Source organism: Capra hircus, chromosome 9 (assembly GCF_001704415.2).
Source record: "Capra hircus breed San Clemente chromosome 9, ASM170441v1, whole genome shotgun sequence".
NCBI classification, from domain to species: Eukaryota; Metazoa; Chordata; class Mammalia; order Artiodactyla; family Bovidae; genus Capra; species Capra hircus.
Genome location: NC_030816.1, coordinates 61,695,278 through 61,718,248, shown reverse-complemented (window position 1 = coordinate 61,718,248; position 22,971 = coordinate 61,695,278). Strand labels below are relative to the sequence as shown.

Here is a 22,971-nt window from a genome sequence, read left to right as displayed (position 1 = left end):
AATTAATCAAAAAAGAAAAAAGAAACCGAGTGGCAATCAGGCATTGGAGTGGTGTTCAGTTTTTTTGAAAGCCCTTATGAGTTTCACTATGACCACTTTGTCTAACAGGAGGCAACTTCTATAGTTAATACTCTTTTTAAAAAAGAACAGTCTTTTGATGCCTTGCATTCCTGAGGGACAGGAATTTCCTGTCCTTGCATTTCCTGCTCAAACCTTGAGCAGTTTCATCGAGGCTTGTATATTCTTCACTATGCTAAGTAAGTATTCCTGTGGCAAAACTCCTTTCAATGAAAAATAAAAGGATGCTGATGGTGAATGTTTTGTTTTGGCATCTGGTTGTTATCAAGGGAATTCTCTGATGGTTCAGTGGTTAGGGCTCCACAGTGGAAAAACAAACTAAGAAAAGGTTCCCATTAAATTTTCTATAGCCCGATTGATTAAGCAAATATTCACTGAACCTCTACTGCAATCCAGATATGGCTGAAACTAGCGACAGACCAATTCAAGATAAAGTCCTGGTTCTCAAAGATCTCAGAGTAGAGAATGGAATGCAGATGGGCTAAGAGAAGAGTGAAAAATGCCTGAGTGAATGAGGGCAAAAGGCCTTGGAAGTCTATCAGACCAGAATCTAACCCCAGCTTTGAGGATTAGGTGGATAGTTCAAGAAAGCTTCCTTATTTTAAAGGACGAGGCAGAACTCCTTAGGTAGAAAACGCCTATGTGTAAAGGCACAGAGATCTGGGGAACTTCGCTGGGAGTTTTTGGAGGATGTTGATGAGATAGCAGGCTGGACACAGAGGTAGCAAAGAGATTCTGAAGGGTATTGACTCCAGGCTAAGGAGTCTGGATTTGATCCTGAAAGTGATGAGGAACACGTAAAGCAGAAGCAGTGGTATGAATGTGGAAAGTTCCCTTTGGAACCTGAGACTGGGAAGTTCACTGCTAACTTTTTGGAGGGTGAGTTGGAGAACAGAGCAACAGGGTAGGAGGTAGCAGGAAGGCCTGTTGAGGATTTGAAGAATAATATAGAAGCAAGGGGGCTTCCTAGGTGGTGCTAGTGGTAAAGAACCTGCCTGCCAATGCAGGAGATATAAGAGATGCAGGTTCAATCCCTGGGTCATGAAGATCCCCTGGAGGGGGCATGTCAACCCATTCCAGTATTCTTGCCTGGAGAATTTCATGGACAGAGGATCCTGGTGGCCTACAGTCTGTAGTGTCACAAAGAGATGGACACAACTGAAGCAACTGAGCACGCACACACACACAGAAGCAAGGAGGGCCTGATCTGAAGCAAGAGCAGTGAGAATCAGCCTAGCCGCATTTGGCAGTCAATGTGACCTGGGGAGAAAGGGAAGAATGGAGTCTAAGATGGCCAACAGATGTCTATCCTATGTCTGTTTGAATATATATGGGTATTCAGTGGATACCAAGAATATGCTGGAACATCTTTACAATACTGGTGTTTGGAAACAGAACTGAGATATATCTTACAAGTTCTTATACTGTGAAAAAGATTTTCCTGCAGCATTGGTGGTACGAAGAATAGAAAATCTAGAATCTGATGTTATTGTTATTCAGTCCCTCAGTTGTGTCTGATTCTTTGTGACCCATAGACTGCAGCACACCAGGCTTCCCTGTCCTTCACCATGTCCCCGAGTTTACTCAAAATCATGTCCATTGAGTTGATGATGCCATCTAACCATCTCATCCTCTGCCATCCCTTTCTCCTCTTGCCTTCAGTCTTTCTCAGCATCAGGGTCTTTTCAATGAGCTGGGTCTCTGCATCAGGTGGCCAAAGTATTGGAGCTTCAGCATCAGTCTTTCCAATGAATATTCAGGACTGATTTCCTTTAGGATTGACTGGTTTGATCTCCTTGCTGTCCAAGGGACTCTCAAGAGTCTTCTCCAGCACCACAATTCAAAAGCATTAATTCTTCGTTGTTCAGCCTTTATGGTCCAACTCTCACTTCCATAAATGACTACTGAAAAAGCCATAGCTTTGGCTATATGATCTTTGTTGGCAAAGTGATGTCTCTGCTTTTTAATATGTTGTCTAGGTTTGTCATAGCTTTTCTTCCAATGGACAAGAGTCTTTTAATTTTGTTGCTGCCATCACTGTCCACAGTGATTTTGGACCCCAAGAAAATAATATCTGCCACTGTTTCCATTTTCCCCCATCTATTTGCCATGAAGTGATAGGACTGGATGCCATGATCTTAGTTTTTTTAATGTTGATAACTGTAAAAAAGATTGTCCTACAGCCTTGGCAGGATCTGATGGGCTAGGTTTAAGCCACCATTTTCACGTATTTTCAGTGGAAGATATTTTTGATCATTTGTAAACTGGAGCTAATCATAGACTTTTCCTGCTATGACACAGGCTTATTATGACCATCAAATGAGGTAGATTATTGAAAGCTGATATTTTTTCTTTTAATTATAATAATTAAAATTATATAGTGCATTATAAAAGGGGCTTCCCTCATAGCTCAGTCGGTTCAGAATCTGCCTGCAATGCAGGAGACCTGAGTTCAGTTCCTGGGTCAGGAAGATCCCCTGGAGAAGGAAATGGCAATCCACTCCAGTATTCTTGCCTGGAGAATCCATGATCAGAGAAGCCTGGCTTGGAGTCCATGGGGTCGCAAGAGTCGGACACGACTTGGTGACTACACTACCAGTGCATTATAATAACGTAAGGTGGTGGTACTACTAGGTTCAGTGTGGAGGTTTCCCTCCCTTTGATAGGCCACACTGGCAAAGATGAGTTACAGGACTTTGATGATGGTCCCTGTCCTGCCTCCTGCCAGCCTGGGTCCTGGCTGGGAGATTTCCAGCATGCATGGTATAGCATGGCGAAAGTCTGGACCAAGAGTTGGATATAGAGACTTGGGTCCTTCAAGTAGAATTTTTGGACTGTGTGTACTGCTTCTTTGCTGGAGTGTCTTCCAGTCTGGAGAATTTGCTAAACGATCCCTGTTTCCCGTTCTCTCATCCTGTAAACATAACTGTTTTTCTCCTCTGGTCTGAGGACAATCTTTAGCCATATGTCAGATTGCTAGAATAGGAGTATGCTCTAATGTACATTGGGTAAAGTGTTGCCACAGAGAAAGCAGGCATCTCTTTTCCAGAGCTTGGCCTCTTTCCTCTGGTAGGGTAGGGTCCATGATAGGGAGGTCCGTGTTCACCAAGTCCTGCCACGGTAGTGGGCATAGCATTCTCCAAAAGAATACAACCTGATTGCCTCTATCAAGGCTTGGAAACCTCTTGGAAGCAAATAAATGAGCTGGTAACAATACGCCCTCCATCTTCCTCATCCTTCGTGATAGTAGCCTCTCAAATTGAGAAAGTGTACCCCGGAGAATTACAGAGTAAACAGATTACCTGCCTTTGTGGGTTATTTGTTCTTTTTTTTTTTTTTTTCAATTCTCTCTCTTTTATCATCCTCTCTTTGCCTTTGATATTTTGTAGTTTATCTATATCATATCTGAGTGGGAATTTAATATTTATCTTTTCCTATTTAGGGCTCAATTTCTGGAGGTTAGGTTTGAGTCTGTCTCAAGTCTGTCTGGCCCTTTTTAGAGTGTCTTTATTCTTTTCTCAAGGGCTTCCCTGATAGCTCAGTTAGTAAAGAATCCACCTGCAATGCAGGAGACCCTGGTTTGATTCCTGGGTCAGAAAGATCCCCTGGAGATGGGATAGGCTATCCACTCCAGTATTCTTGGGCTTTCCTTGTGGCTCAGCTGGTAAAGAATCCACCTGCAATGTGGGAGACCTGGGTTTGATCCCTGATTTGGGACGATTCCCTGGAGAAGGGAAAGGCTACCCACTCCAGTATTCTGGCCTGGAGAATTCCATGGACTATACAGTCCATGGGATCCCAAAGAGTTGGGCAGGACTGAGTCATTTTCACTTTTCATTCTTTCCTCATATTTTGGATTTCTTATTTTATATCTTTACGTTAAATGTACTTATTTTAGAGTGATATTTGTCAAACTCAACCAGTACTCACTGATGGTGAATTATTTTGTTATATATTTTTAAATTTTGGATTATGAGCTTAATTTCACTGGTGGATCCTTTATAGCCTGTGTTAAAGGAGTCTTCCTTTTAAATGTTTTGCTTTGTTTCTGTTGTCACTCCAGGAATTTTCCAGGCTCGATACAGATTATGGATATTAATGACAAGTGTCCATTTGAGCTCCAGACAGCAGAGTGTCAGCCAGTGGTTGAAAGTATTCAGAGGAGACTTTGTCCACTCAGAGCTTAATCTAAGACAGACAAAGTTTTCTTTTTGTTTCTCAGTGCAGTGGGCTGACTTTTTTCTAATCTACCCTTTCACCAAATTATAGTCTTTCAAGGACCCTGGTTTTGTGTGTTCCATCTCTTCACTTTCCATAGACACAAGGTTTTTATTTCCTATCCCCAGTGAGCATTAAGACCAAAATCTCAGATAAGGGATTGATGAACTGTATCCCAGACACCAAAACCAGCCCACCACTTCTCTTGGTAAATAAAGTCTTACTGGAACACAGCCATGCCCTCTTGCTTCTGTATTGACTGAGCTACTGACAATGGCAGGGTTGAGTTGTTGCCATAGAGATCGTATGGCCCACAAATCTGAAAATAATCAATGTCTGGCCCTTTAACTGTTTGCCAGCCTCTGCCCTAGATTTATAAATCTAGACGACTTCATCCCCAGCACTTGGACTGCAAGGTCATCAGTTCTTGTGATTATCCCTTTAGTGTCCCTTTTCCTTTTAATTTCTAGTTCCTAGAAGTCTTCTTTATTGGAGAAGGAAATGGCAACCCACTCCAGTGTTCTTGCCTGGAGAATCCCAGGGACAGGGGAGCCTGGTGGGCTGCCATCTATGGGGTCGCATAGAGTTAGACACGACTGAAGTGACTTAGCAGCAGCAGAAGTCTTCTTTACTTTTTTATAAGCCCGGGTAGGCATTTAATGGAGTAGAAAATGGTAACCCACTTCAGTATTCTTGCCTGGAAAAATCCCATTGACAGAGGAGCCTGGTGGGCTACAGTCCATGGGGTAGCAAAGAGTTGGGCATGACTGAGCACACACACTAGACATTTAAGTATGTCTGTTTAATTTTGTCTAGGTTTTTTTGGTGGGAACATTTTCGTGTACATAGCCTACCATATTGCCAAAACCAGAAACTCTTCTACTCTTTAATTGGTAATATATTCTTCTTTTTGTATTTTCTTGACCATTTAACTTGATCATTTGAAAGTTTTTTGTTTTCTAATGCAATTCTTTAAAACTGTGAAAATTTTTGTATACATAGTTCTAAATCTGAGGTTTTTCATGCGCAGTGCTCTCCTTGTCATTCTTTTTCAACTACTTTGTAATTCCCATGATCATTTATTTTTTAATCCCTTGATAATTTTAAATTACAATGCTCAGTTTTCAAATATAGTTTTTGGCTGTCTTATTTTTAGTCATAATTTTAAATTTGCTGAAATTTTCTTTGTGGCCTAATATGTGACTAATTATTTTATATTTTTCATATATGTATGGAAGGAATTTGTAGCTATCTCTGTATTTACCATACCAAACTTGTTATTTGTGCCATTAGGGTCTCTATTTTGAATTTGTCTGCTAGATATATTGGTTTCTAAAAGAGTTATATTTAGAACCTATTATGGTTTATATTGTATATTTTTCTTTGTAATTTTATCAACTCTGTATATTTTAAGGCTGTGTTGTTAGTTTAGTGTCAAAATCCATGATCATTATCTTCTTTTGGATTATTTTGTGTGTTAATTTTAAATTTGCTGATATACGAATGTTTGAAATCAGTTTTTTTTTTTTAAATGGCTAACCCAAACCCTTCTGTGAGTTGAACGTAGCTATGTGCTGCTAGTTTTATACTCTAGCAAAATACAGACAAAGAAAGGAGCTTGTTTTAATGGTCTCTCCTGCTGGTCTGTAGTTTTGCATTGGGTTTCTACATAGACATGGCTTGATTATTTGATGACCATGAATCCTGTAGTTTAAGCCCACAACAAAAGATGCCTCTGTGGATGATGCCTCCAGGTCTGAGAAGATGTCTACCAAATGTCACATGTTGTTGTTGTTGAGCTGCTAAGTTGTTTCCCACTCCTTTGTGACCCTATAAACTGTAGCCCGCCAGGCTCCTCTGTCCATGGGGTTCTCCAGGCAAGAATGCTGGAGTGGGTTGACATTTCCTTCTCCAGGGGATCTTTCTGACCCAGGGATTGAACCCATGTCTTCTGCTTGGCAGGCAGATTCTTTACCACTGAGCCACCTGGGAAGTTCTAAAGGTCACTATATTCCTTTCATTTATTTGATGCTATTTTCTGTATTCAACTGACATGCCTGCCACTTTGGGTTTAGGGCTGTAGCTATTTCCTTTTTTGGATCAGAAATGAAGTTTTTCCTTCATTTTGAAGTTTTTCCTTTTTAAAATTTTTTTTAATTAAAATTTTTTTTTTAATTTTACATTAAAAAGTTTTTTTATTTATTCTATTTTTTTTAGTCATGCCACGAGGCATGTGGGATCTTAGTTCCCAGACCAGAGATAGAACCCATGGCCCCTGCAGTGGAAGCACAGGGTCCTAACCACCAGACTGCCAGAGAAGTCCCCATTTTTCATTTTTAAAATGTTTTGAGTCTTGGGGGATTGGGAACAGGGGTAAAGTACAAATAATCCTTGCTTATTATTGTCAGCTAGATGGAGAAACAGTGGAAACAGTGTCAGACTTTATTTTTTTGGGCTCCAAAATCATTGCAGATGGTGACTGCAGCCATGAAATTAAAAGATGCTTACTTCTTGGAAGGAAAGTTATGACCAACCTAGATAGCATATTCAAAAGCAGAGACATTAGTTGGCCGACTAAGGTCCGCCTAGTCAAGGCTATGGTTTTTCCAGTGGTCATGTATGGATGTGAGAGTTGGACTGTGAAGAAGGCTGAGCGCCGAAGAATTGATGCTTTTGAACTGTGGTGTTGGAGAAAACTCTTGAGAGTCCCTTGGACTGCAAAGGGATCCAACCAGTCCATTCTGAAGGAGATCAACCCTGGGATTTCTTTGGAAGGAATGATGCTAACGCTGAAACTCCAGTACTTTGGCCACCTCATGCGAAGAGTTGACTCATTGGAAAAGACTTTGATGCTGGGAGGGATTGGGGGCAGGAGAAGAAGGGGACGACAGAGGATGAGATGGCTGGATGGCATCACTGACTTGATGGACGTGAGTCTGAGTGAACTCCGGGAGTTAGTGATGGACAGGGAGGCCTGGCGTACTGCGATTCATGGGGTCACAAAGAGTTGGACACGACTGAGCGACTGAACTGAACTGAACTGAAGACCTCAAAGTTTCTTCCTACTCAAAGCCATTGAGTGGTTTTCTTCTCCTGGAAGAGTGTGAAATGCTTTGACGGTACCAAAAGCTGAAAAACAAAAGAACAGTTAATTCAATGTGATCACTATTGAGAGACATTGATGCTAATCATAAACATCTTCAGAATCAGTGATCAACAGGATTCAGTGGGTAAAGAATCCAAGTGGGCTTTTGGAGGAACGCTTCTATGGATTTCAATACATAGTCCCTCTCTGCCGCCCCCACCCCCCACCGCCCGGTGTTTGTCACAGTTGGGAAAATAAGAACACATGATGCTCTGTGTTAAGTTTATTCTTTGGTTCTTGAAACTGTTCTTTAGAACCTCATCTTATTGTTTTCCTTGTTAAAACTATTTGATAAAATAAGGAAAAATGCTTTTGGAAAAAGTTAATGTTTAAAATGTGGACTGCAGCTAACGTTTCAATCTTCTCTCCCCCTTTGTCCTTCTGTAGTATGACTATGAATACGATGAAAATGGTGACAGAGTCGTTTTAGGAAAAGGCACTTATGGGATAGTTTATGCAGGTCGAGATCTGAGCAACCAAGTCAGAATCGCCATTAAGGAAATCCCAGAGAGAGACAGCAGGTACAGTAATTGTGACTAATCAAAGCTGCTTTCTAAGGTATTTCAGTTGTTAATAGCATTTACAAAATATTTTGGTGATATTCTAATTAATGAAACTGTCTGAAAACTCTGTGGCTTTAATTAGCTCCCTCTGAGGTTTAGCTGCTGCGTCACTCAGTGATTCAGGCCCAAGACTGTTGGGGAAGGATGGCATCTCCATGGTAACTAGGACTTTCAAAGAGTAGAAAAGGGAATGGCCCAGTGTGTGTTGGGCTCAGGTTATGTTTCATCGTGATTGGTTTATTATATGGATATATGGGGAATGAGCACCAGCTAAAATGGTTTGAACCAGAAGTTCCAGTTTCCAGTCAGGTGTGTTAAGGACATTGGAAGTCAGCACTCCGTTCTAAACTGAAGGTGGAAAGTTGGACCAACTGAGAAATCAACGACTGTTCTTGACGCCATCAGAAAAGTGACGTCACAGGGCAAAACCACTGTCCCCCAACACTGGAGAGACGGTCATAGGGCAGTCCCACACTCTTGTGAGTCTTTGGTCCTGACAAAGACTATTAGAGAAATCCCTTCCTCAAAGACTGCACAGAGCTCTTTCTCGAGTTGAAATCACATCATGTCATTACTGCTTAAAACCTGGCTGTGAGTTCTTACAACACAAAACCCAGGAACCTTAACACAGACACCTGCCTCCCTCTGCGGCCTCGCCTCCTCCTCTGCAGCCACACTGACCACCAATACCACATATTGGTGGGATTGCCTCGTTGTCATCAATTAGGTCCCTAGTTCCCAAGCCCTCAGAGATGCCTTCTCTGATTACCACAAGCTCAAAAAGACACCCCTCTTACCCCTGTAACCAGTGTCCCAGGCCTCAGTTCTCTTTCTGCCTTGCCATCCTTGGTCTCCATCTTGGTACGTGACTTCCTGGCAGGTGGTCACTCTGCCTTATCTGCATTCCAGACAGGAAGAGGAAAAAGGAAAATGAACTTTCTCAGGAATGTCAAGCCTATTTTCACCTCTTGTTTCATTGACCAAAAGTGACCACTCCTGACTACAAAGGAGGTTAGAAACTCAGTGGTTTTTAAGTTGGCTGGTTGTTTCTCCAAACAAAATCACAGAAAGAGGGAGGAACAGATATTAGGTAGGTAGACAGTAAATTCAGTTTTAGGTTGTCTATGGTATTTTTGCAATTTCTCCTTGGTTAACTCAGGAGACATAAGTATGAATTCTTCGGGGATGGTGATAGAAACTATTCACTAGATACATTTATATTTAGTATATATATCCCTATATATATATATATAGGGATATATATATGTGTGTGTGTGTTATATTAAAATTTTCATCAAATATTCTTATAGGTTCTTAAGTATTATATATTGATACATAGAGTGGATTTTTAAGCGATATAAAATTTAAAAGGATTGTCTTTAGTAGTATCACCTTCCTCCCCACCACCAGATAAATGTAACTAGTCACTTGGAAGAAAACCACTTTGAAAACTGTCTTTGGAGCCTAAGTTTATTCAGCTACCACTGTGCATACACAGAGTACACCAACACCAGCGAAGATCCATTTGGCATAATGTGGTTTGTTTGAAAACACTTGTATGACAAGCCCTTCTCTTGAACAGTTGCTGTGGGGCATCTTTTTGTTACCTCTAAAAGATTAAGGTGAAGTCTATCATGTTATTGAGAGATACAACACAGAAAGCATTTCCACCTTTGTGACCTAGAGAGTTTCAAGGTGGCTTTTAAAGAAGTCGCAGTTACAAAGGATAATTGCTCAGATGGTAGGATGGGTGTGAATAATGCATAATCCAGTGTACTCTAAACACTACCATCTGTAGTGAAGGATCATAGCAACAAAAGCAGCTTCTTCTGTGGTTCTCTCACACTCTAAAAATGCTTCGTTAGAACATCAGAGTAGTCACAAGAGCAAGCTGCTGGATTCTAAGGACACTCTCATAATTTGTCCCAACTAGTTGTACATCTCGAGTTGACTTCTGATAGCATTCTACACATTTGTCAACTATTGTCCTAGGTCAGGTATTTCCACCCAGCTGTGTGTTAGAGGAACCTGGGGAACTTTTAAAAAATACTGATGCTCAAGCCATAACCTCCAAAATTCTGGGGTAGGTCATAGACATTGATGTTTTTAAAAATCCTTCCAGGAGATGCAAAATGGCCAGCCAAGGTTGGGAACTTCACTGCTTTGGATGGTTATAGTGGGAATTTGAGTCAGGAGAGGTGCTCTGGAGACATGTATGATATATTAATTTTTCAAAGCTAAGTGCATATTTAAGTATCTTTGAATGTCTATACCATTTTTCTTTCTGTTATCACAAGTAACTGAGGAGAAATGGGATTTTCTTATAATTCCCACAGACAAGTTTTGCTTATTGACCTGAACAAATTATAATTTCATGCTTATTCAGTGTGCGGTACTTACACTTTCACTTACATTTAGTGAGAGTTGCTAGTGTTACTAATCGTTTCTACACTAGAGAAGAGTCCTTATTCTCAGCTAGGATGAATTCTATTATTGTAACTTTTGACCTATCCTTTGGTTACATAAGGAGAAGTGTGTGTTGTATATTTATTTCTTCACGATCTTATATTTCAACATTTATGATTGATATTTAATAGGGGGTTGGAGCCTTTTAATTATTTGTCATAAACTGAGTGAGCCTCTTGCTTTGGATTATGCAGTCATCTTGATCTACCAAATCTGAAGAATTGGCCCAATATTGCTACTGATTTATCTCATGCATATCAAGAGCAATCTCATTAACTAGCATTAATAAAACATTTTAAACTTCATGGAAAAAGTAACTTGTAAATGTCTTCATAGTTGAGAGTCATTACCTCAGGATCTCCTTGGTAACATTATATACTGGTATTTCTTGCATTGTCTCATTCTAGCAATAGTCAAAATGGTATTGTCCCTAACTGATATCTTGTTAAGGGGTTTAGCTTAATACAAGCCTTTAGCTCCTAGAACAATTCTGAAGAAAAGTGAAATGAGTAAGAGGTCTAATATACAAGTCAATTTTGGGCTGTTGCTGGCAGCTTTCTGAGAAGTGTTTCACAGGTTATAAATTAAATCACAGGTTTAAATTAAATCTGTTTGTGGTCCAGTGGTTAGGACTTGGCAGTTTCATTTCTGGGACCTGGGTTCAGCCTCTAATCGGGGAGCTAAGTGCCTGCAAGCTGCATGACTAAGTCAATTAAATAAATAAAAATTTTAAATATATTTTAAAAATAATTAAATGAATTTGGGTTTTTGTAACCTACTAATGTTATTCAATACTAACTGATTCTAGTATTTGTTATGGTCATTCCAAGAAATCCATTCTGCTTATATGGATTTGCCTCTATAAAATTTGAGCATTTCTTGCATGTAGCACTGAAGCAAATTATGAGGCATCCAGCTTATAGTTTATGTTATAGTGAGTGCCTTTCACACCTGTAGCTTCCATCATGCAACAGAAAAAAAATTAGGAAATACCTATGAGTCTCTGTTCATCATTGCTGGCACCATACCGCAGTTAAGTTATACGATAATTATATTAACATAAATATGATAATATATTAATATTCAGGATTGTTAAAAGTCTACAGACTTCATAGTACTTCAGAAAACCATCAAAAATGTTGTTCTGTCTGTTCTAGAAATATAAAATTCTTTCATCATAAAATTTAATAAAGTGATATATACCAAGTACATGATTTAGAAGTCTGGTCTGAAGCTGGTCTTTCAGTATGGAGGCTCAGCTAGGAATGAGTGAAAAATGATGATAGAGTAGAACTGGATGGAATAGAATCAAGGAGACTTGGCATATAAATGGTTTTATATTTTTTTACTAAAGAGTTGTTGGACCTTTCAGTAAGTTCTGGAATGAATATTAAAATTATTTGCAATTTTGTCTTCCTGGGAAAGAATCTCCTGAAATAATAAACTTATGAAGCTAATGGAATAGAAGGTCATATGAATGTGACAGTGAGCTGTGTGGGTGATTTCAGTTCTCCTGGGTTCAGATCTTAGTTCTGTTACTTACTAGCTTGGAAATCTTGGATAGGTTAGTTCTGTGAATCAGTTTCCTTATCTGTAACATGGGCATCTTAGGAATACCTTCTCATGGGGTTGTGAGAAATGAGCAAATATATACAAAGACCTAGACTAGTATCTGACACAGTTCCCCTCACACCCTACCTGGGCTCCAGCTTCACAGAATTTATGTGATGAGAAATAAAGGCCTTAGATGGTCATACTTTATTTCATGTATGGGTGAATTCATTTAGCTGGAATTTCCCATTTGTATTGCTTAAATTTATACAAGAAGGTCTGACATAATTAGCTCACTGACATTTGCATATCTTTCAGATACTCCCAGCCCCTGCATGAAGAAATAGCCTTGCATAAGCATCTGAAGCACAAAAATATTGTCCAGTATCTGGGCTCTTTCAGTGAAAATGGTTTCATTAAAATCTTCATGGAGCAGGTCCCAGGAGGTAAGAGATGGTTTTCTTTCTTTAAAAAGTATAGGTTTCTACTATATAGAAAATTAATAAGCTACAAGGATATATTGCACAACCCAGGGATTATAGCCAATGTTTGATCATAACTATAAATGGAAAATAACCTTTAAAAATTTCAGATGTTATATACCTGAAACATATAATACTGTACATCAACTATACCTCAATAAAAATAACAGATAAAGTTTAAGAAACCCTCAAAAAAAAAAACAACTAGCTTTTTAAAAAAGTATGTTTCTAGGGTCTTGAAGAGTAAAACTGAATGGAATTTATTAGTTTACAGGTCTTAATTTGTGTAAATGTAAATAAAATGTTGACATGTGCCATTACCTTACAGTTTAGTGAAAGTGAAAGCTGTTCAGTCGTGCCTGGCTCTTTGTGATCCCATGGACTATAGAGTCCATGGAAGTCTCTAGGAGAGAATACTGGAATGGGTAGCCTTTCTCTTCTCGAGGGGATCATCCCAACCCAGGGATCAAACCCAAATGGATTCTTTACCAACTGAGTTATCAGGGAAGTCCCTACAGTTTATTAGGAGATGATAAATAAATATCAGAACTGTTCTTGTATCAATCATTATGACTTGGATTAAGGTTTGCAAACTGAGTGGTCTTTTGTGTGTGTGTGCTAAGTCGCTTCCGTCGTGTCCAGCTCTGCCACTGTAGGGACTATATAGCCTGCCAGACTCCTCTGTCCATGGGATTCTCTAGGCAAGAATACCGGTGTCAGTTGCCATTCCCTTCTCCAGGGGATCTTCCCAACCCAGGGATCAAACCTGCATCTCCTGCACTGTAGTCAGATTCTTTACCCACTGACCCACCGAGGAAGCCCCAAGTAGCCTTTTCGACTGTATTTCATAAAGACCATCAACAGAGCAGGGACTTGCCTATTTATATTTGAACCCAAGTACTGTGTCTAGTATAATACGTAGGCCACTGTTAATAACCAATAAATGTTAGCTTAATATTGTAATACTAACATGCTTTAAAGAATTCATTCAAATAAGATTTTATCCACTGTTTCTCCCTACTTACAGGAAGTCTTTCTGCTCTCCTTCGTTCCAAATGGGGCCCACTGAAAGACAATGAGCAAACAATCGGCTTTTATACAAAGCAAATCCTGGAAGGATTAAAATACCTCCATGACAATCAGATAGTTCACCGGGATATAAAGGTAGGTTGCACTAGGATTCATTCTTGTAAGGTCTTTGATGGGTAATTGTTTTATTTGCAAAAATTGTTTTTCTTATGAAAACTAATTTGGAATGATAAATAAATCCTAGAAACAGCAGATATATATCACTCTGCCATGGGTCAGTTATTGATAGTCGTGTCTTATCGCTTTTACTCAAGAAATAAACTCCTTAACCATGTTCAGCCAACAAAGATTGAGTTTCCACTCCATGGCTGGCACTGTTTGAGGTGCTCCATGGGGCTGGAAGCTCAACAGAGCAAAGTTAACAAGGATATGGTCCCTGCTCCCAAGTGGCTTGTAGGCTGGTTAATCTTTGTATCCTTGCCCATAGTAGCTACTCAATAAATACTTGTTCAATTAATGGAGGAATAGTTAGAAGGAAAAAAATGAAATCCCCACTTCTCACAGATATCATATACTCCTGGGTTGAACTAAAATTAGATAATCTGTGAAATTCTCCTTAAGAAGGGAAAATTTAGAACTAATAAATTTATAACAAAATTGGACTAGTGAAAAGTAAGTTAATATTACTACCCTAAAACTAACACAAATGTCCATTTATTTGTGCTGCCCCTAAATATTCCAGGAAAAGAAGTAAAACAACATAGAATAAGTCAAGTACTAGGAAGGTATAAATATCATAATTTAACTAATCATACTCATATCAAACACAAGTAGTCCCTACTATCTATAAACCTCGTTTCACCTTGTGACCTGACTAGCAAATTATGAACTGATAGTATGTAAACAAAAATGGTGTCAATAATTCACTACTGATGTTACTGTTAAGGAAGAATCTAGAAATAGTGTCCTTTTTGCTGTAAGGACACCTTTTCTTATTAGACTTTCAAGCCAATAACAAACAGTATTGGGAGAAAGATAACATTTCTGATTGAAGTTCTTTCTTCTCTAGGGTGACAATGTGTTGATTAATACCTATAGTGGTGTTCTCAAGATTTCTGATTTCGGAACATCAAAGAGGCTTGCTGGCATAAATCCATGTACTGAAACTTTTACTGGTATGTTTTTGCGGTGATGATACAGATCTCATATAATTAAAGAAATAATTGCTGTGTTTGAGCATGACGTGAGAGAGGAATTTAGTCTGGGTTCTTACCAACATTCATGTGATATCTTTTGATGCTCACTGAAAAATGCTATACAGAATTTCATCTGACCATTTCTTACCTTGTGTTTATATAACTCAGTTTCCTGCTTAATACTGCCGAAGATATATATTTTTTTAACTCTCAATTTGTTATTTGTTTTTCTTTTCATGTCATGCCTTCTCTCCTGGTTGGTCTACAACCACTATAATCCTGACATTTCTTTTTTTAACATTTCTTTAGCCCAGCCCCTCAGTGATTCTTACTCATACTTTAATCACTTCCCATTTGGACTATGAGTTCTTTCTTTCCTAATCTGTTTACTGCCTGTGGTCTATTCCCCTACTTACAACCTAAATAACTAAGATTTCAATTCAAAAAAAGGAAGTGACTCACTAACTCAGAAGTAGGGTGGAGAGAAAGCTTTGCTGAGAAATTAGGCCATGCAACTACTAAGCTCCCTCCGGACCAAAATCCTGAGAGGGTGGAGACAAAGTGACTTCCAAAAAGGTAACAGTAGCCAAGAGGAAACCAAGGCTCAGAGAGATTAATGACTGCCCAAAAGTTATAGGGAGGACATCTGGAAGTCCAGCTCTGCTCTCTCCTCCAAGTTTTCATTACTCCATTCTGCTGATTCTCATGAAGTGTTAAGTTCCTGTTATTGTGACTTCCCTGGTGGTCCCTGGTGGTCCCTGGTGGTCCCTCGTGGTCAAGAATCCGCCTGCAATGCAGGTGCCGCATTAGACGTGGGTTCTAACCCTGGGCCAGGAAGATCCCCTGGAGGAGGGCATGGCCACCCGCTCCAGTATTCTTGCTGGAGAATCCTATGGACAGAGAAGCCTGGCAGGTTGCGGTCCATGTGGTCACATGTGTGACTTGGCACATGCGTGCTGGCAGCCCAGCAGGCAAGGCTCAGTGCTCTCACTGCCTCAGCTCAGGTCCAATCTCTGGTCAGGGAACTAAAATCCCACAAGTCTTGCAGTGCAGCAAAAAATAATAATAGTAAAAATGAAATTCTTATTATCATCAGAGAGAGATTTAGAGAAAAAAAAAAGATACTGTGATGGATAATCTTTGGTCTAATGTTAAACAGATTGTCCAAATGCCCTCATTTCTGAATTCTGTGACGTGATGGCAGTACTTCCATTTTGCAGATGAAGAAATGGAGAGAGAGAGAAGGGACATCACAGCTGAAAGTCACAAGAGTTTATAAATGATAGAACTCAGATTTTTAATCCACCGTTTGCGCTTTGCTTTGAGCTTCTTGCTCTGGTCCATCTTTCTCTCCACCTTGCTGAAGTGTCTCTTGTGGAAGCAGGGGAAAGGCAGAGGAAAAGTCTGAAGTCTCAGAACATTGAACCAGCAATGCCTCTGATCCAGTTCCTACGCTCATGGCAGTGGGTATTTCGGGACACAATCAAACCCGTTTAGAATGCATTTTTTAAACAAAATGAATTCTAGCTTTCTAGTAACTTTAAATATATTTACATTTCTTTTCCTCATATTCCCTCCATTTGGCAAGAGACCCTTTAAATACTGCCAAGTCTCAGTAACTTCTGTGAGGGAAATCCTGACTTTCAGACATTTGATTTGGGGAAGATGTTAATTTAATATCTGCTGCTAATCTTAAGCATTTTCTTTAATCCCCAGAGAAGTTGTAGTACAGCAGTCCTCCAGGAGCCCTTGGCTTGAACTTCTCGCACTGGCCTCACGTGGTGTGCCATGTGTGACACACGTGTGGATCGGTCACGGCACTGATCATGAGGGCCTGGGGTGTGCGGGCCTCCCAGCTCTAACTCAGCGCTGATGAAGTCACAGGTGTAGGCAGCCTCTGATGAACTGCGTCAAAAGACAGTGGCCTGTGTGACTTCTTCGTGATTCGATGAGAAGGAAGGCAGCCATAACTATTCCTTAGGGAGCACTTACTGCTCCAGACTGTGTTAAGTGCTTTACGTGTTATTGCATCAAAATTTGTATATCAAGCCTAATCCTTACGCATCATTATCCCAGTTGATGGTGAGAAAATTAAGGTTCAAAGAGGTTAAATAGTTTGCCTGAGGTCACAAAGCTTGTAAGTCAAAGAGCTGCAATTCAACTAGACTTAACATGCCAAATGGAATGAATTATCTTTTCCCCAAAGCTGTTTCACCCACACTCTTCCCCGTCTCGGTTGGCCACTCCAACCTTAGAGTTATCCACCGCGCCTCTCTTTTCTCACACTTCAGCTCAGTCAGCCAAGGAAACCCATCAACTCTGTCTTCAAAACGTGTCCAAATCTGGACCAGTTCCTCTCCGCCTCCCTGGCTCCCGCCCTCGCCTCTCACATGCATGATCTCAATAGCCTTTTCTCCTGCTTCCACTACTGTCTCCCCTCAACTCTACAGCCAGAGCAATCCCGTATAGACATAAATCGAGCCCTATCACTCAGAGACTTTGATGGCTTTCTGTGTTTGGAGTCAACAAACATCACAGTCCTTGCAATGATGGGCAAGGCTCAGACCTTCTCAGAGTCTGTTATCTTTTAGACCCATTTCCTGCCCTTCCCACCTTGCACAGGCCTTCCTGCACTTCCTTCATTCCACCAGGCAGGATCCTGCGGCAGGGCATTTGCGCACCCTTTTCCTCCTATGGCGCTCTTCTCCCAGCTATCTGCATGGCGAAGTCCCTCATGTCCTTCAAGTCTTCACTCACAGATCATGCCAGTGAGGCCAGTGATTGCCCTATTTACATGGCAGCTCTCCCCAGACACTTCTGATCCCCTTTTCCTGCTTTTTTTCTAATTTTATCGTAACACATCACTTTCTAACCTACTCTGTAATTTACTTATGTATTTTACTATAGTTTGCTGTCTGTCTTCCACTGCAAAAATGTAAGCTGCCCAAACCCTGGGATTTCTGTCTGTTTCGGCCACTCCTGCATTCTAAGTGCCTGGCCCATAGAACTGTGCTCTGCTCAGTTGCTCAGTCTTGTCTGACTCTTTGGGACCCCATGGACTGTAGCCTACTAGGCTCCTCTGTCCATGGAATTTTCCAGGCAAGGATACTGGAGTGGGCTCCCATTTCCTTCTCCAGGGGCTCTTCCCAACGCAGAGATTAAACCTGCGTCTCCCGCACTGGCAGGTGGATTCTTTGCCACTGAGCCACTTGGGAAGCTCTTCTGGCAGTATTAATCCACTGAATGCGAGAGTGAATGTAAGGTGACAGCAAGGTTTAAGCTTTTAGCTACTGTCTTGTAGTGGCTCCCCTCCCCAGGTGGTTGTAGTGGTAAAGATATTCCAAAATAGGTGATTTTAAAGTAATTTGTTTATTCTAATGAAGATATGTGAGGTATGGGTTTTAGAGTTAATACTCTCACTGTTCTCCTTGGGCTAATGTTCAGACTGATTTGATCATCACTATCCAGCTCTAAATATCTTTATATAAAATACTGTGTCATGTGCTTGTGGAGTAAATAGAGAAGATTTGAACACACGATTAAACCTGCTTTTTCGGTACCTGATCTATGGGGGATAATTAAACACAATCATCAAATATCACTCTTTGAAATATTATCTAATGAATCAAAACACTAATTTACTGTAAAGATATTACTTGAATTATTCAATTTTTAAAATTCACTATATTTTTGGTCAGTTGCATTCCTGCTGAGATATTAGTACAACTTCAGTTCTTCCATTGAATATATTTTAGGTCCACAGATAATAAGAGTGGTAGGCTTCAGCTCATATTTTCTCAATGATCACTTAATTTTGTTTACATTGTAAAAAATGATCACTTTGGGGGGAACTATCAATGCAGAGAAATTGTAACAGTTTTCTACTAAGAGTAATAATTTGAGGAGCATGGTTACCTTATCCTTCGCCAGGTGAAATGCTTTCTTAAAAAATATGACTGATTTAAGCCGAGAACAGACAGGTGAAGTTGTATGTGATCGTGAGCATGAGCTGCTGCTGCTGCTAAGTCGCTTCAGTCGTGTCCAACTCTGTGCAGCCCCAGAGACGGCAGCCCACCAGGCTCCCCCATATCATGTAATGATGAGATCTCAAAGATAAACCTGGCAAGATGACAAAACTTGACAAAAATAATGTGCTTTCACTTTTTAAAAAAACATTACAGCCAGTTTCTAGCCTTTGACCATGGGTTTTATAGGAACTGTTTAGAGGGCATTTGTGCAGCAGTTTTCACCTATGAATCAGGCACAGAGCATTCATAAAAGATGTTCCTTGCATTTATCAAAATGTCTCTTATTGGTTATGAATAAGAAAATGCTCAAGTGGCTCTTTTGGCAAATGCTTCAGTATTTGAAGTAATTTATTATGGCATCTTGGATCCTGTTTGCTGATTACATCATATATATCAGAAGCTGGGGATATGGCAATTACCTGTTCCTATTTGTATTCCTGACTAATTGCCAGATTTTGAGAAATCACTCCAAACTAGATATATAAATTTGACCTCTAGTTGTAACCAATAAGACAATTGCAAGTTCGTGTCCACTTGGGAAGAACAAGACCAGAACTAAAATCAGGGGTTCTTGGCCCCCGTGTAGTGCTCTTTGCATCGTACCACAGTTTTTGTCTCCTTGATTCCATGAAGCCTTTTACATTTCCTCTCTTTTTCATTCTGCTCTTCTTCACTCCAGTGGTTTGTTTATACTGATGGCTCATGGCCTGACTTTAACCCATTAAATCTGTTGTTCTCTGGACCACAGGCTCATAGTAGAAGCCATGTATGTTAGATTTACAGAGTAAAGTACACCCCAAATTATTTACATTATTTTAAACAATGGCTTTCAGAAATCTTCATGTTTTCATCTTTAAGAAATAAACATAAAAACAGAAGAACTGAGCATTCAATCAGGAATTAAGAAATAACAGACTAAGGAAATGGATGAATGACCCAGATTTTTCCTGCAAAAGATTGGAAGTATACGTAAAGGGAGTCTCCATGTATTTGAAAACCTGATTGCAGAAAATGTGTGTTGAGTATTTTCTGTTATTCTCAAATGACTATTAGAAGTTTCAAAGAGGTCCCAATGAAATGATGCCTCAATTACACTGTACTGTCTAGGAAATGAGGAAGTATCTATTCATAAACAGATAATATTAGTAAGATATGTTTATATCACTAGTGAAATCCATTATGACAACTGCTATTTCCCCTTTTATTAGCAGCAGAGAAAACTGGAACTTAAAGAAGATGAGATACTAAGACCTGAATCATGCTTTTAAGTTCTTATTTATGTAAATAACTTTAAACTGTTGTTAGTGCATCTGTTTTCTCCTTTTAAACTGTAACTGTGTTTGAATTCTATCCAGGTACCCTCCAGTATATGGCACCAGAAATAATAGATAAAGGACCAAGAGGCTATGGAAAGGCAGCAGACATTTGGTCTCTGGGCTGCACAATCATTGAAATGGCCACTGGAAAACCACCCTTTTATGAACTGGGGGAACCACAAGCAGCTATGTTCAAGGTCATATTTCACATCTTAAATGTCCTAAAAATCAGTGGTTAAAGCTCTTTACGGCTCTTGGAGTTCCGTGTGTGTATGTCATATTTTCTTAAGCCAAAGGAAAGGAGCCTGAGCTAGCACAATCTAAGATCTAAAGTTCAAGTTTCACTCCCCTCTGTCAGCTTCACATGGAGGGTCTCTCTCAACATTAGTTTTCTCAGCTACCAAGTAAGACTCAGTGTAATGCCCTTTGACCGCCTTTTCACGATGCAGTATAATTAACACGCCACTCCACTGAAGATGACTTAAGCCCTTTGGGAAACACAGTCTGAAAAATCTTCCACTGAGGGACATATAAAAACATTTTTTATCCATTTAGGTATTAAAGACATGTTTTCCTTTTCTCCTCTAACATTACAGTTTGAAGTTTCCGTAGATAAAAAGGGTATAGTTGTTTTAAGTACATCAACTTTATTCTCATCTATCTACTCTGTCTACTCTTCCAGCCTGTTACTTTGCCCATTAGTAACTCTTTTGGGGCTGGGGAAGGAAGCGGCTCCAGCTCTCAAAATAGGGAGCATGTGAAATGGAAATAGACCTGAGAGAGCCTTGGGGCCACAGCTTCAGCATACGGGGCTGGACAGTGAATCCCTGAATCCCTGCAGTCCTCACCTGCCACTCCACTGAGCCAGAGGAATATTAAACTGAACCCCTGTCTCCCAGGAAGTGAAGCTCACATCTCTGCTATTCTTTGAGGCATCAGACTTTTGATTGTAATTTGTTATTCCTTTCCTTGCCACTGATAATGTTTCTAGCACTTACTCCATTTGTGAGTACCCCCTCTTATGAGGGACCATTTGTCACGTCCCTTCTATGTTTGTACCAAACTTGGTTTACTTGAAACTTGGAGACAAGCTGATGGGCTGCTGCTGATACAGAAATGAGTAGTGTAACCACACCTGAAAAAAACAATGAGCTGCTCAGAGATCTGCCTTTCTGGGCATGAATGGATGTCTTTCTCTTCTTGGCCAGTCTTTCAAGTTCTCACCAATCTCTGGGACTTCACTCTGAAATGTTCCTCGGTCACCCATTGGTGCAGGGATTATTAAGCAACATGCTTTAGAGGAGTTAGCATGTTCTGGCACTGATTTGCAACATTTTAATCCAGTCTCCGACACAGTCAAGCTGTTTGCTGGCTTTGAGTAAATTACTTAACCTTCTTGTGCATTGGTTTCCTCATCTATAAAATGAGTAGAAAAATAGTACCTATCTAATGAAGGTTTTTGAGGAGTAGATGAGATAATATGTGAAAAACACTTAAAACAATGTCTGATACATAGTAAAGGCTTTATAATTAGTACAAATGTATCTTATCTATATAATAAATTATTATAAGCTATTTAATAACAAAACCTTTCCTTAGGAAATTATCTGTGTACTAAATACATGAAACATTGCTGAAAGAAATTAGAATGACAGCAATGAGAAAAACATTCTCATTGTCATAAAAATAGTGTTTGTGTAATTTTAAGTATTTTTAAATATCTCTTTTAACATAGGCAATTTGAGACAGGGAAAAACATTCACAAATCATGGTACAGGAGAAACAACACAGTCTTTAAGTCAAACAAATGAAGGTTCAAAATCTCAGCTCTGCCCTTTCACCCCTGTGAGCCTCATTTTTCTCATTGCTGTAACTGGGATCATATTTAATCCACTGGGTTACTAGGAGGATTCGATGAGATCTCATAAATGAAAAAAACCAAGCACGAAGTTCTGAGAACTGAATTATTATTTCATAGCACTGTCTACTGGAGAAGGCAATGGCAACCTGCTCCAGTACTCTTGCCTGGAGAGTCCCATGGGCACTGGAGCCTGGTGGGCTGCAGTCCACGCGGTCGTGAAGAGTCGGACACCACTGACTGACTTCACTTTCACTTTTCACTTGCATGCATTGGAGAAGGAAATGGCAGCCCACTCCAGTGTTCTTGCCTGGAGAATCCCAGGGATGGAGGAGCTTGGTAGGCTGCTGTCTATGGGGTCGCACAGAGTCGGACACAACTGAAGTGACTTAGCAGCAGCAGCAGCAGCAGCAACAGCAACACTGTCTAATATCTTAAGCTAATTACTGTGCCTATGTCATTGATAACGTTACAAAAACACTGAAAACTTTCCATAACCAACATAAAACAAGTCCTGTCTCATTTTGAAAAAAGACACACATTTGTAGTATTTGATAAAGGAGCCTGTCTCATTAGTTAACTAAGTTATGGGATGGGATGAAATGGTTATTCAGAAGCCGTGTTGTGCTGTGTCTTAGGTGGGGATGTTTAAAGTCCACCCAGAGATCCCAGAGTCCATGTCAGCAGAGGCCAAGGCGTTCATATTGAAGTGTTTCGAACCAGACCCTGACAAAAGAGACTGTGCTAACGACTTGCTTATGGATGAGTTCTTAAAAGTTTCAAGCAAAAAGAAAAAGACACAACCTAAGCTTTCAGGTATGTGATTGCATCAAAGGGGGTATAGGTCAGAGTCTGTAAATACTAAAATTTTCAAAATGGAAGATTTTTCCAGAGGTGAGCTAATTTGTTTAAAGGTATCACCGAAAACTGGCATCTAGAAGCTGTGTTAGCATCAATTTCACAAATACTAGGGCCTCACACATAATCATCTTCCATCACATGGATGTAGGGGATTAGTATATCAGCATCTATATATTAGCA

General features: G+C 40.0%; 1 protein-coding gene across 1 annotated transcript in view; it reads left to right on the top strand.

Moving 5' to 3' along the window:
* Positions 1 to 22,971, top strand: part of MAP3K5 (mitogen-activated protein kinase kinase kinase 5) — a 228,391-nt gene that overhangs the window by 167,310 nt on the left and 38,110 nt on the right. The window contains exons 15-20 of the mRNA XM_005684842.3: positions 7,829 to 7,962; positions 12,340 to 12,467; positions 13,531 to 13,667; positions 14,602 to 14,707; positions 20,112 to 20,269; positions 22,569 to 22,746. Coding sequence (XP_005684899.2) covers positions 7,829 to 7,962; positions 12,340 to 12,467; positions 13,531 to 13,667; positions 14,602 to 14,707; positions 20,112 to 20,269; positions 22,569 to 22,746 — 841 coding nt within the window. The remainder of the gene's footprint in view (positions 1 to 7,828; positions 7,963 to 12,339; positions 12,468 to 13,530; positions 13,668 to 14,601; positions 14,708 to 20,111; positions 20,270 to 22,568; positions 22,747 to 22,971) is intronic.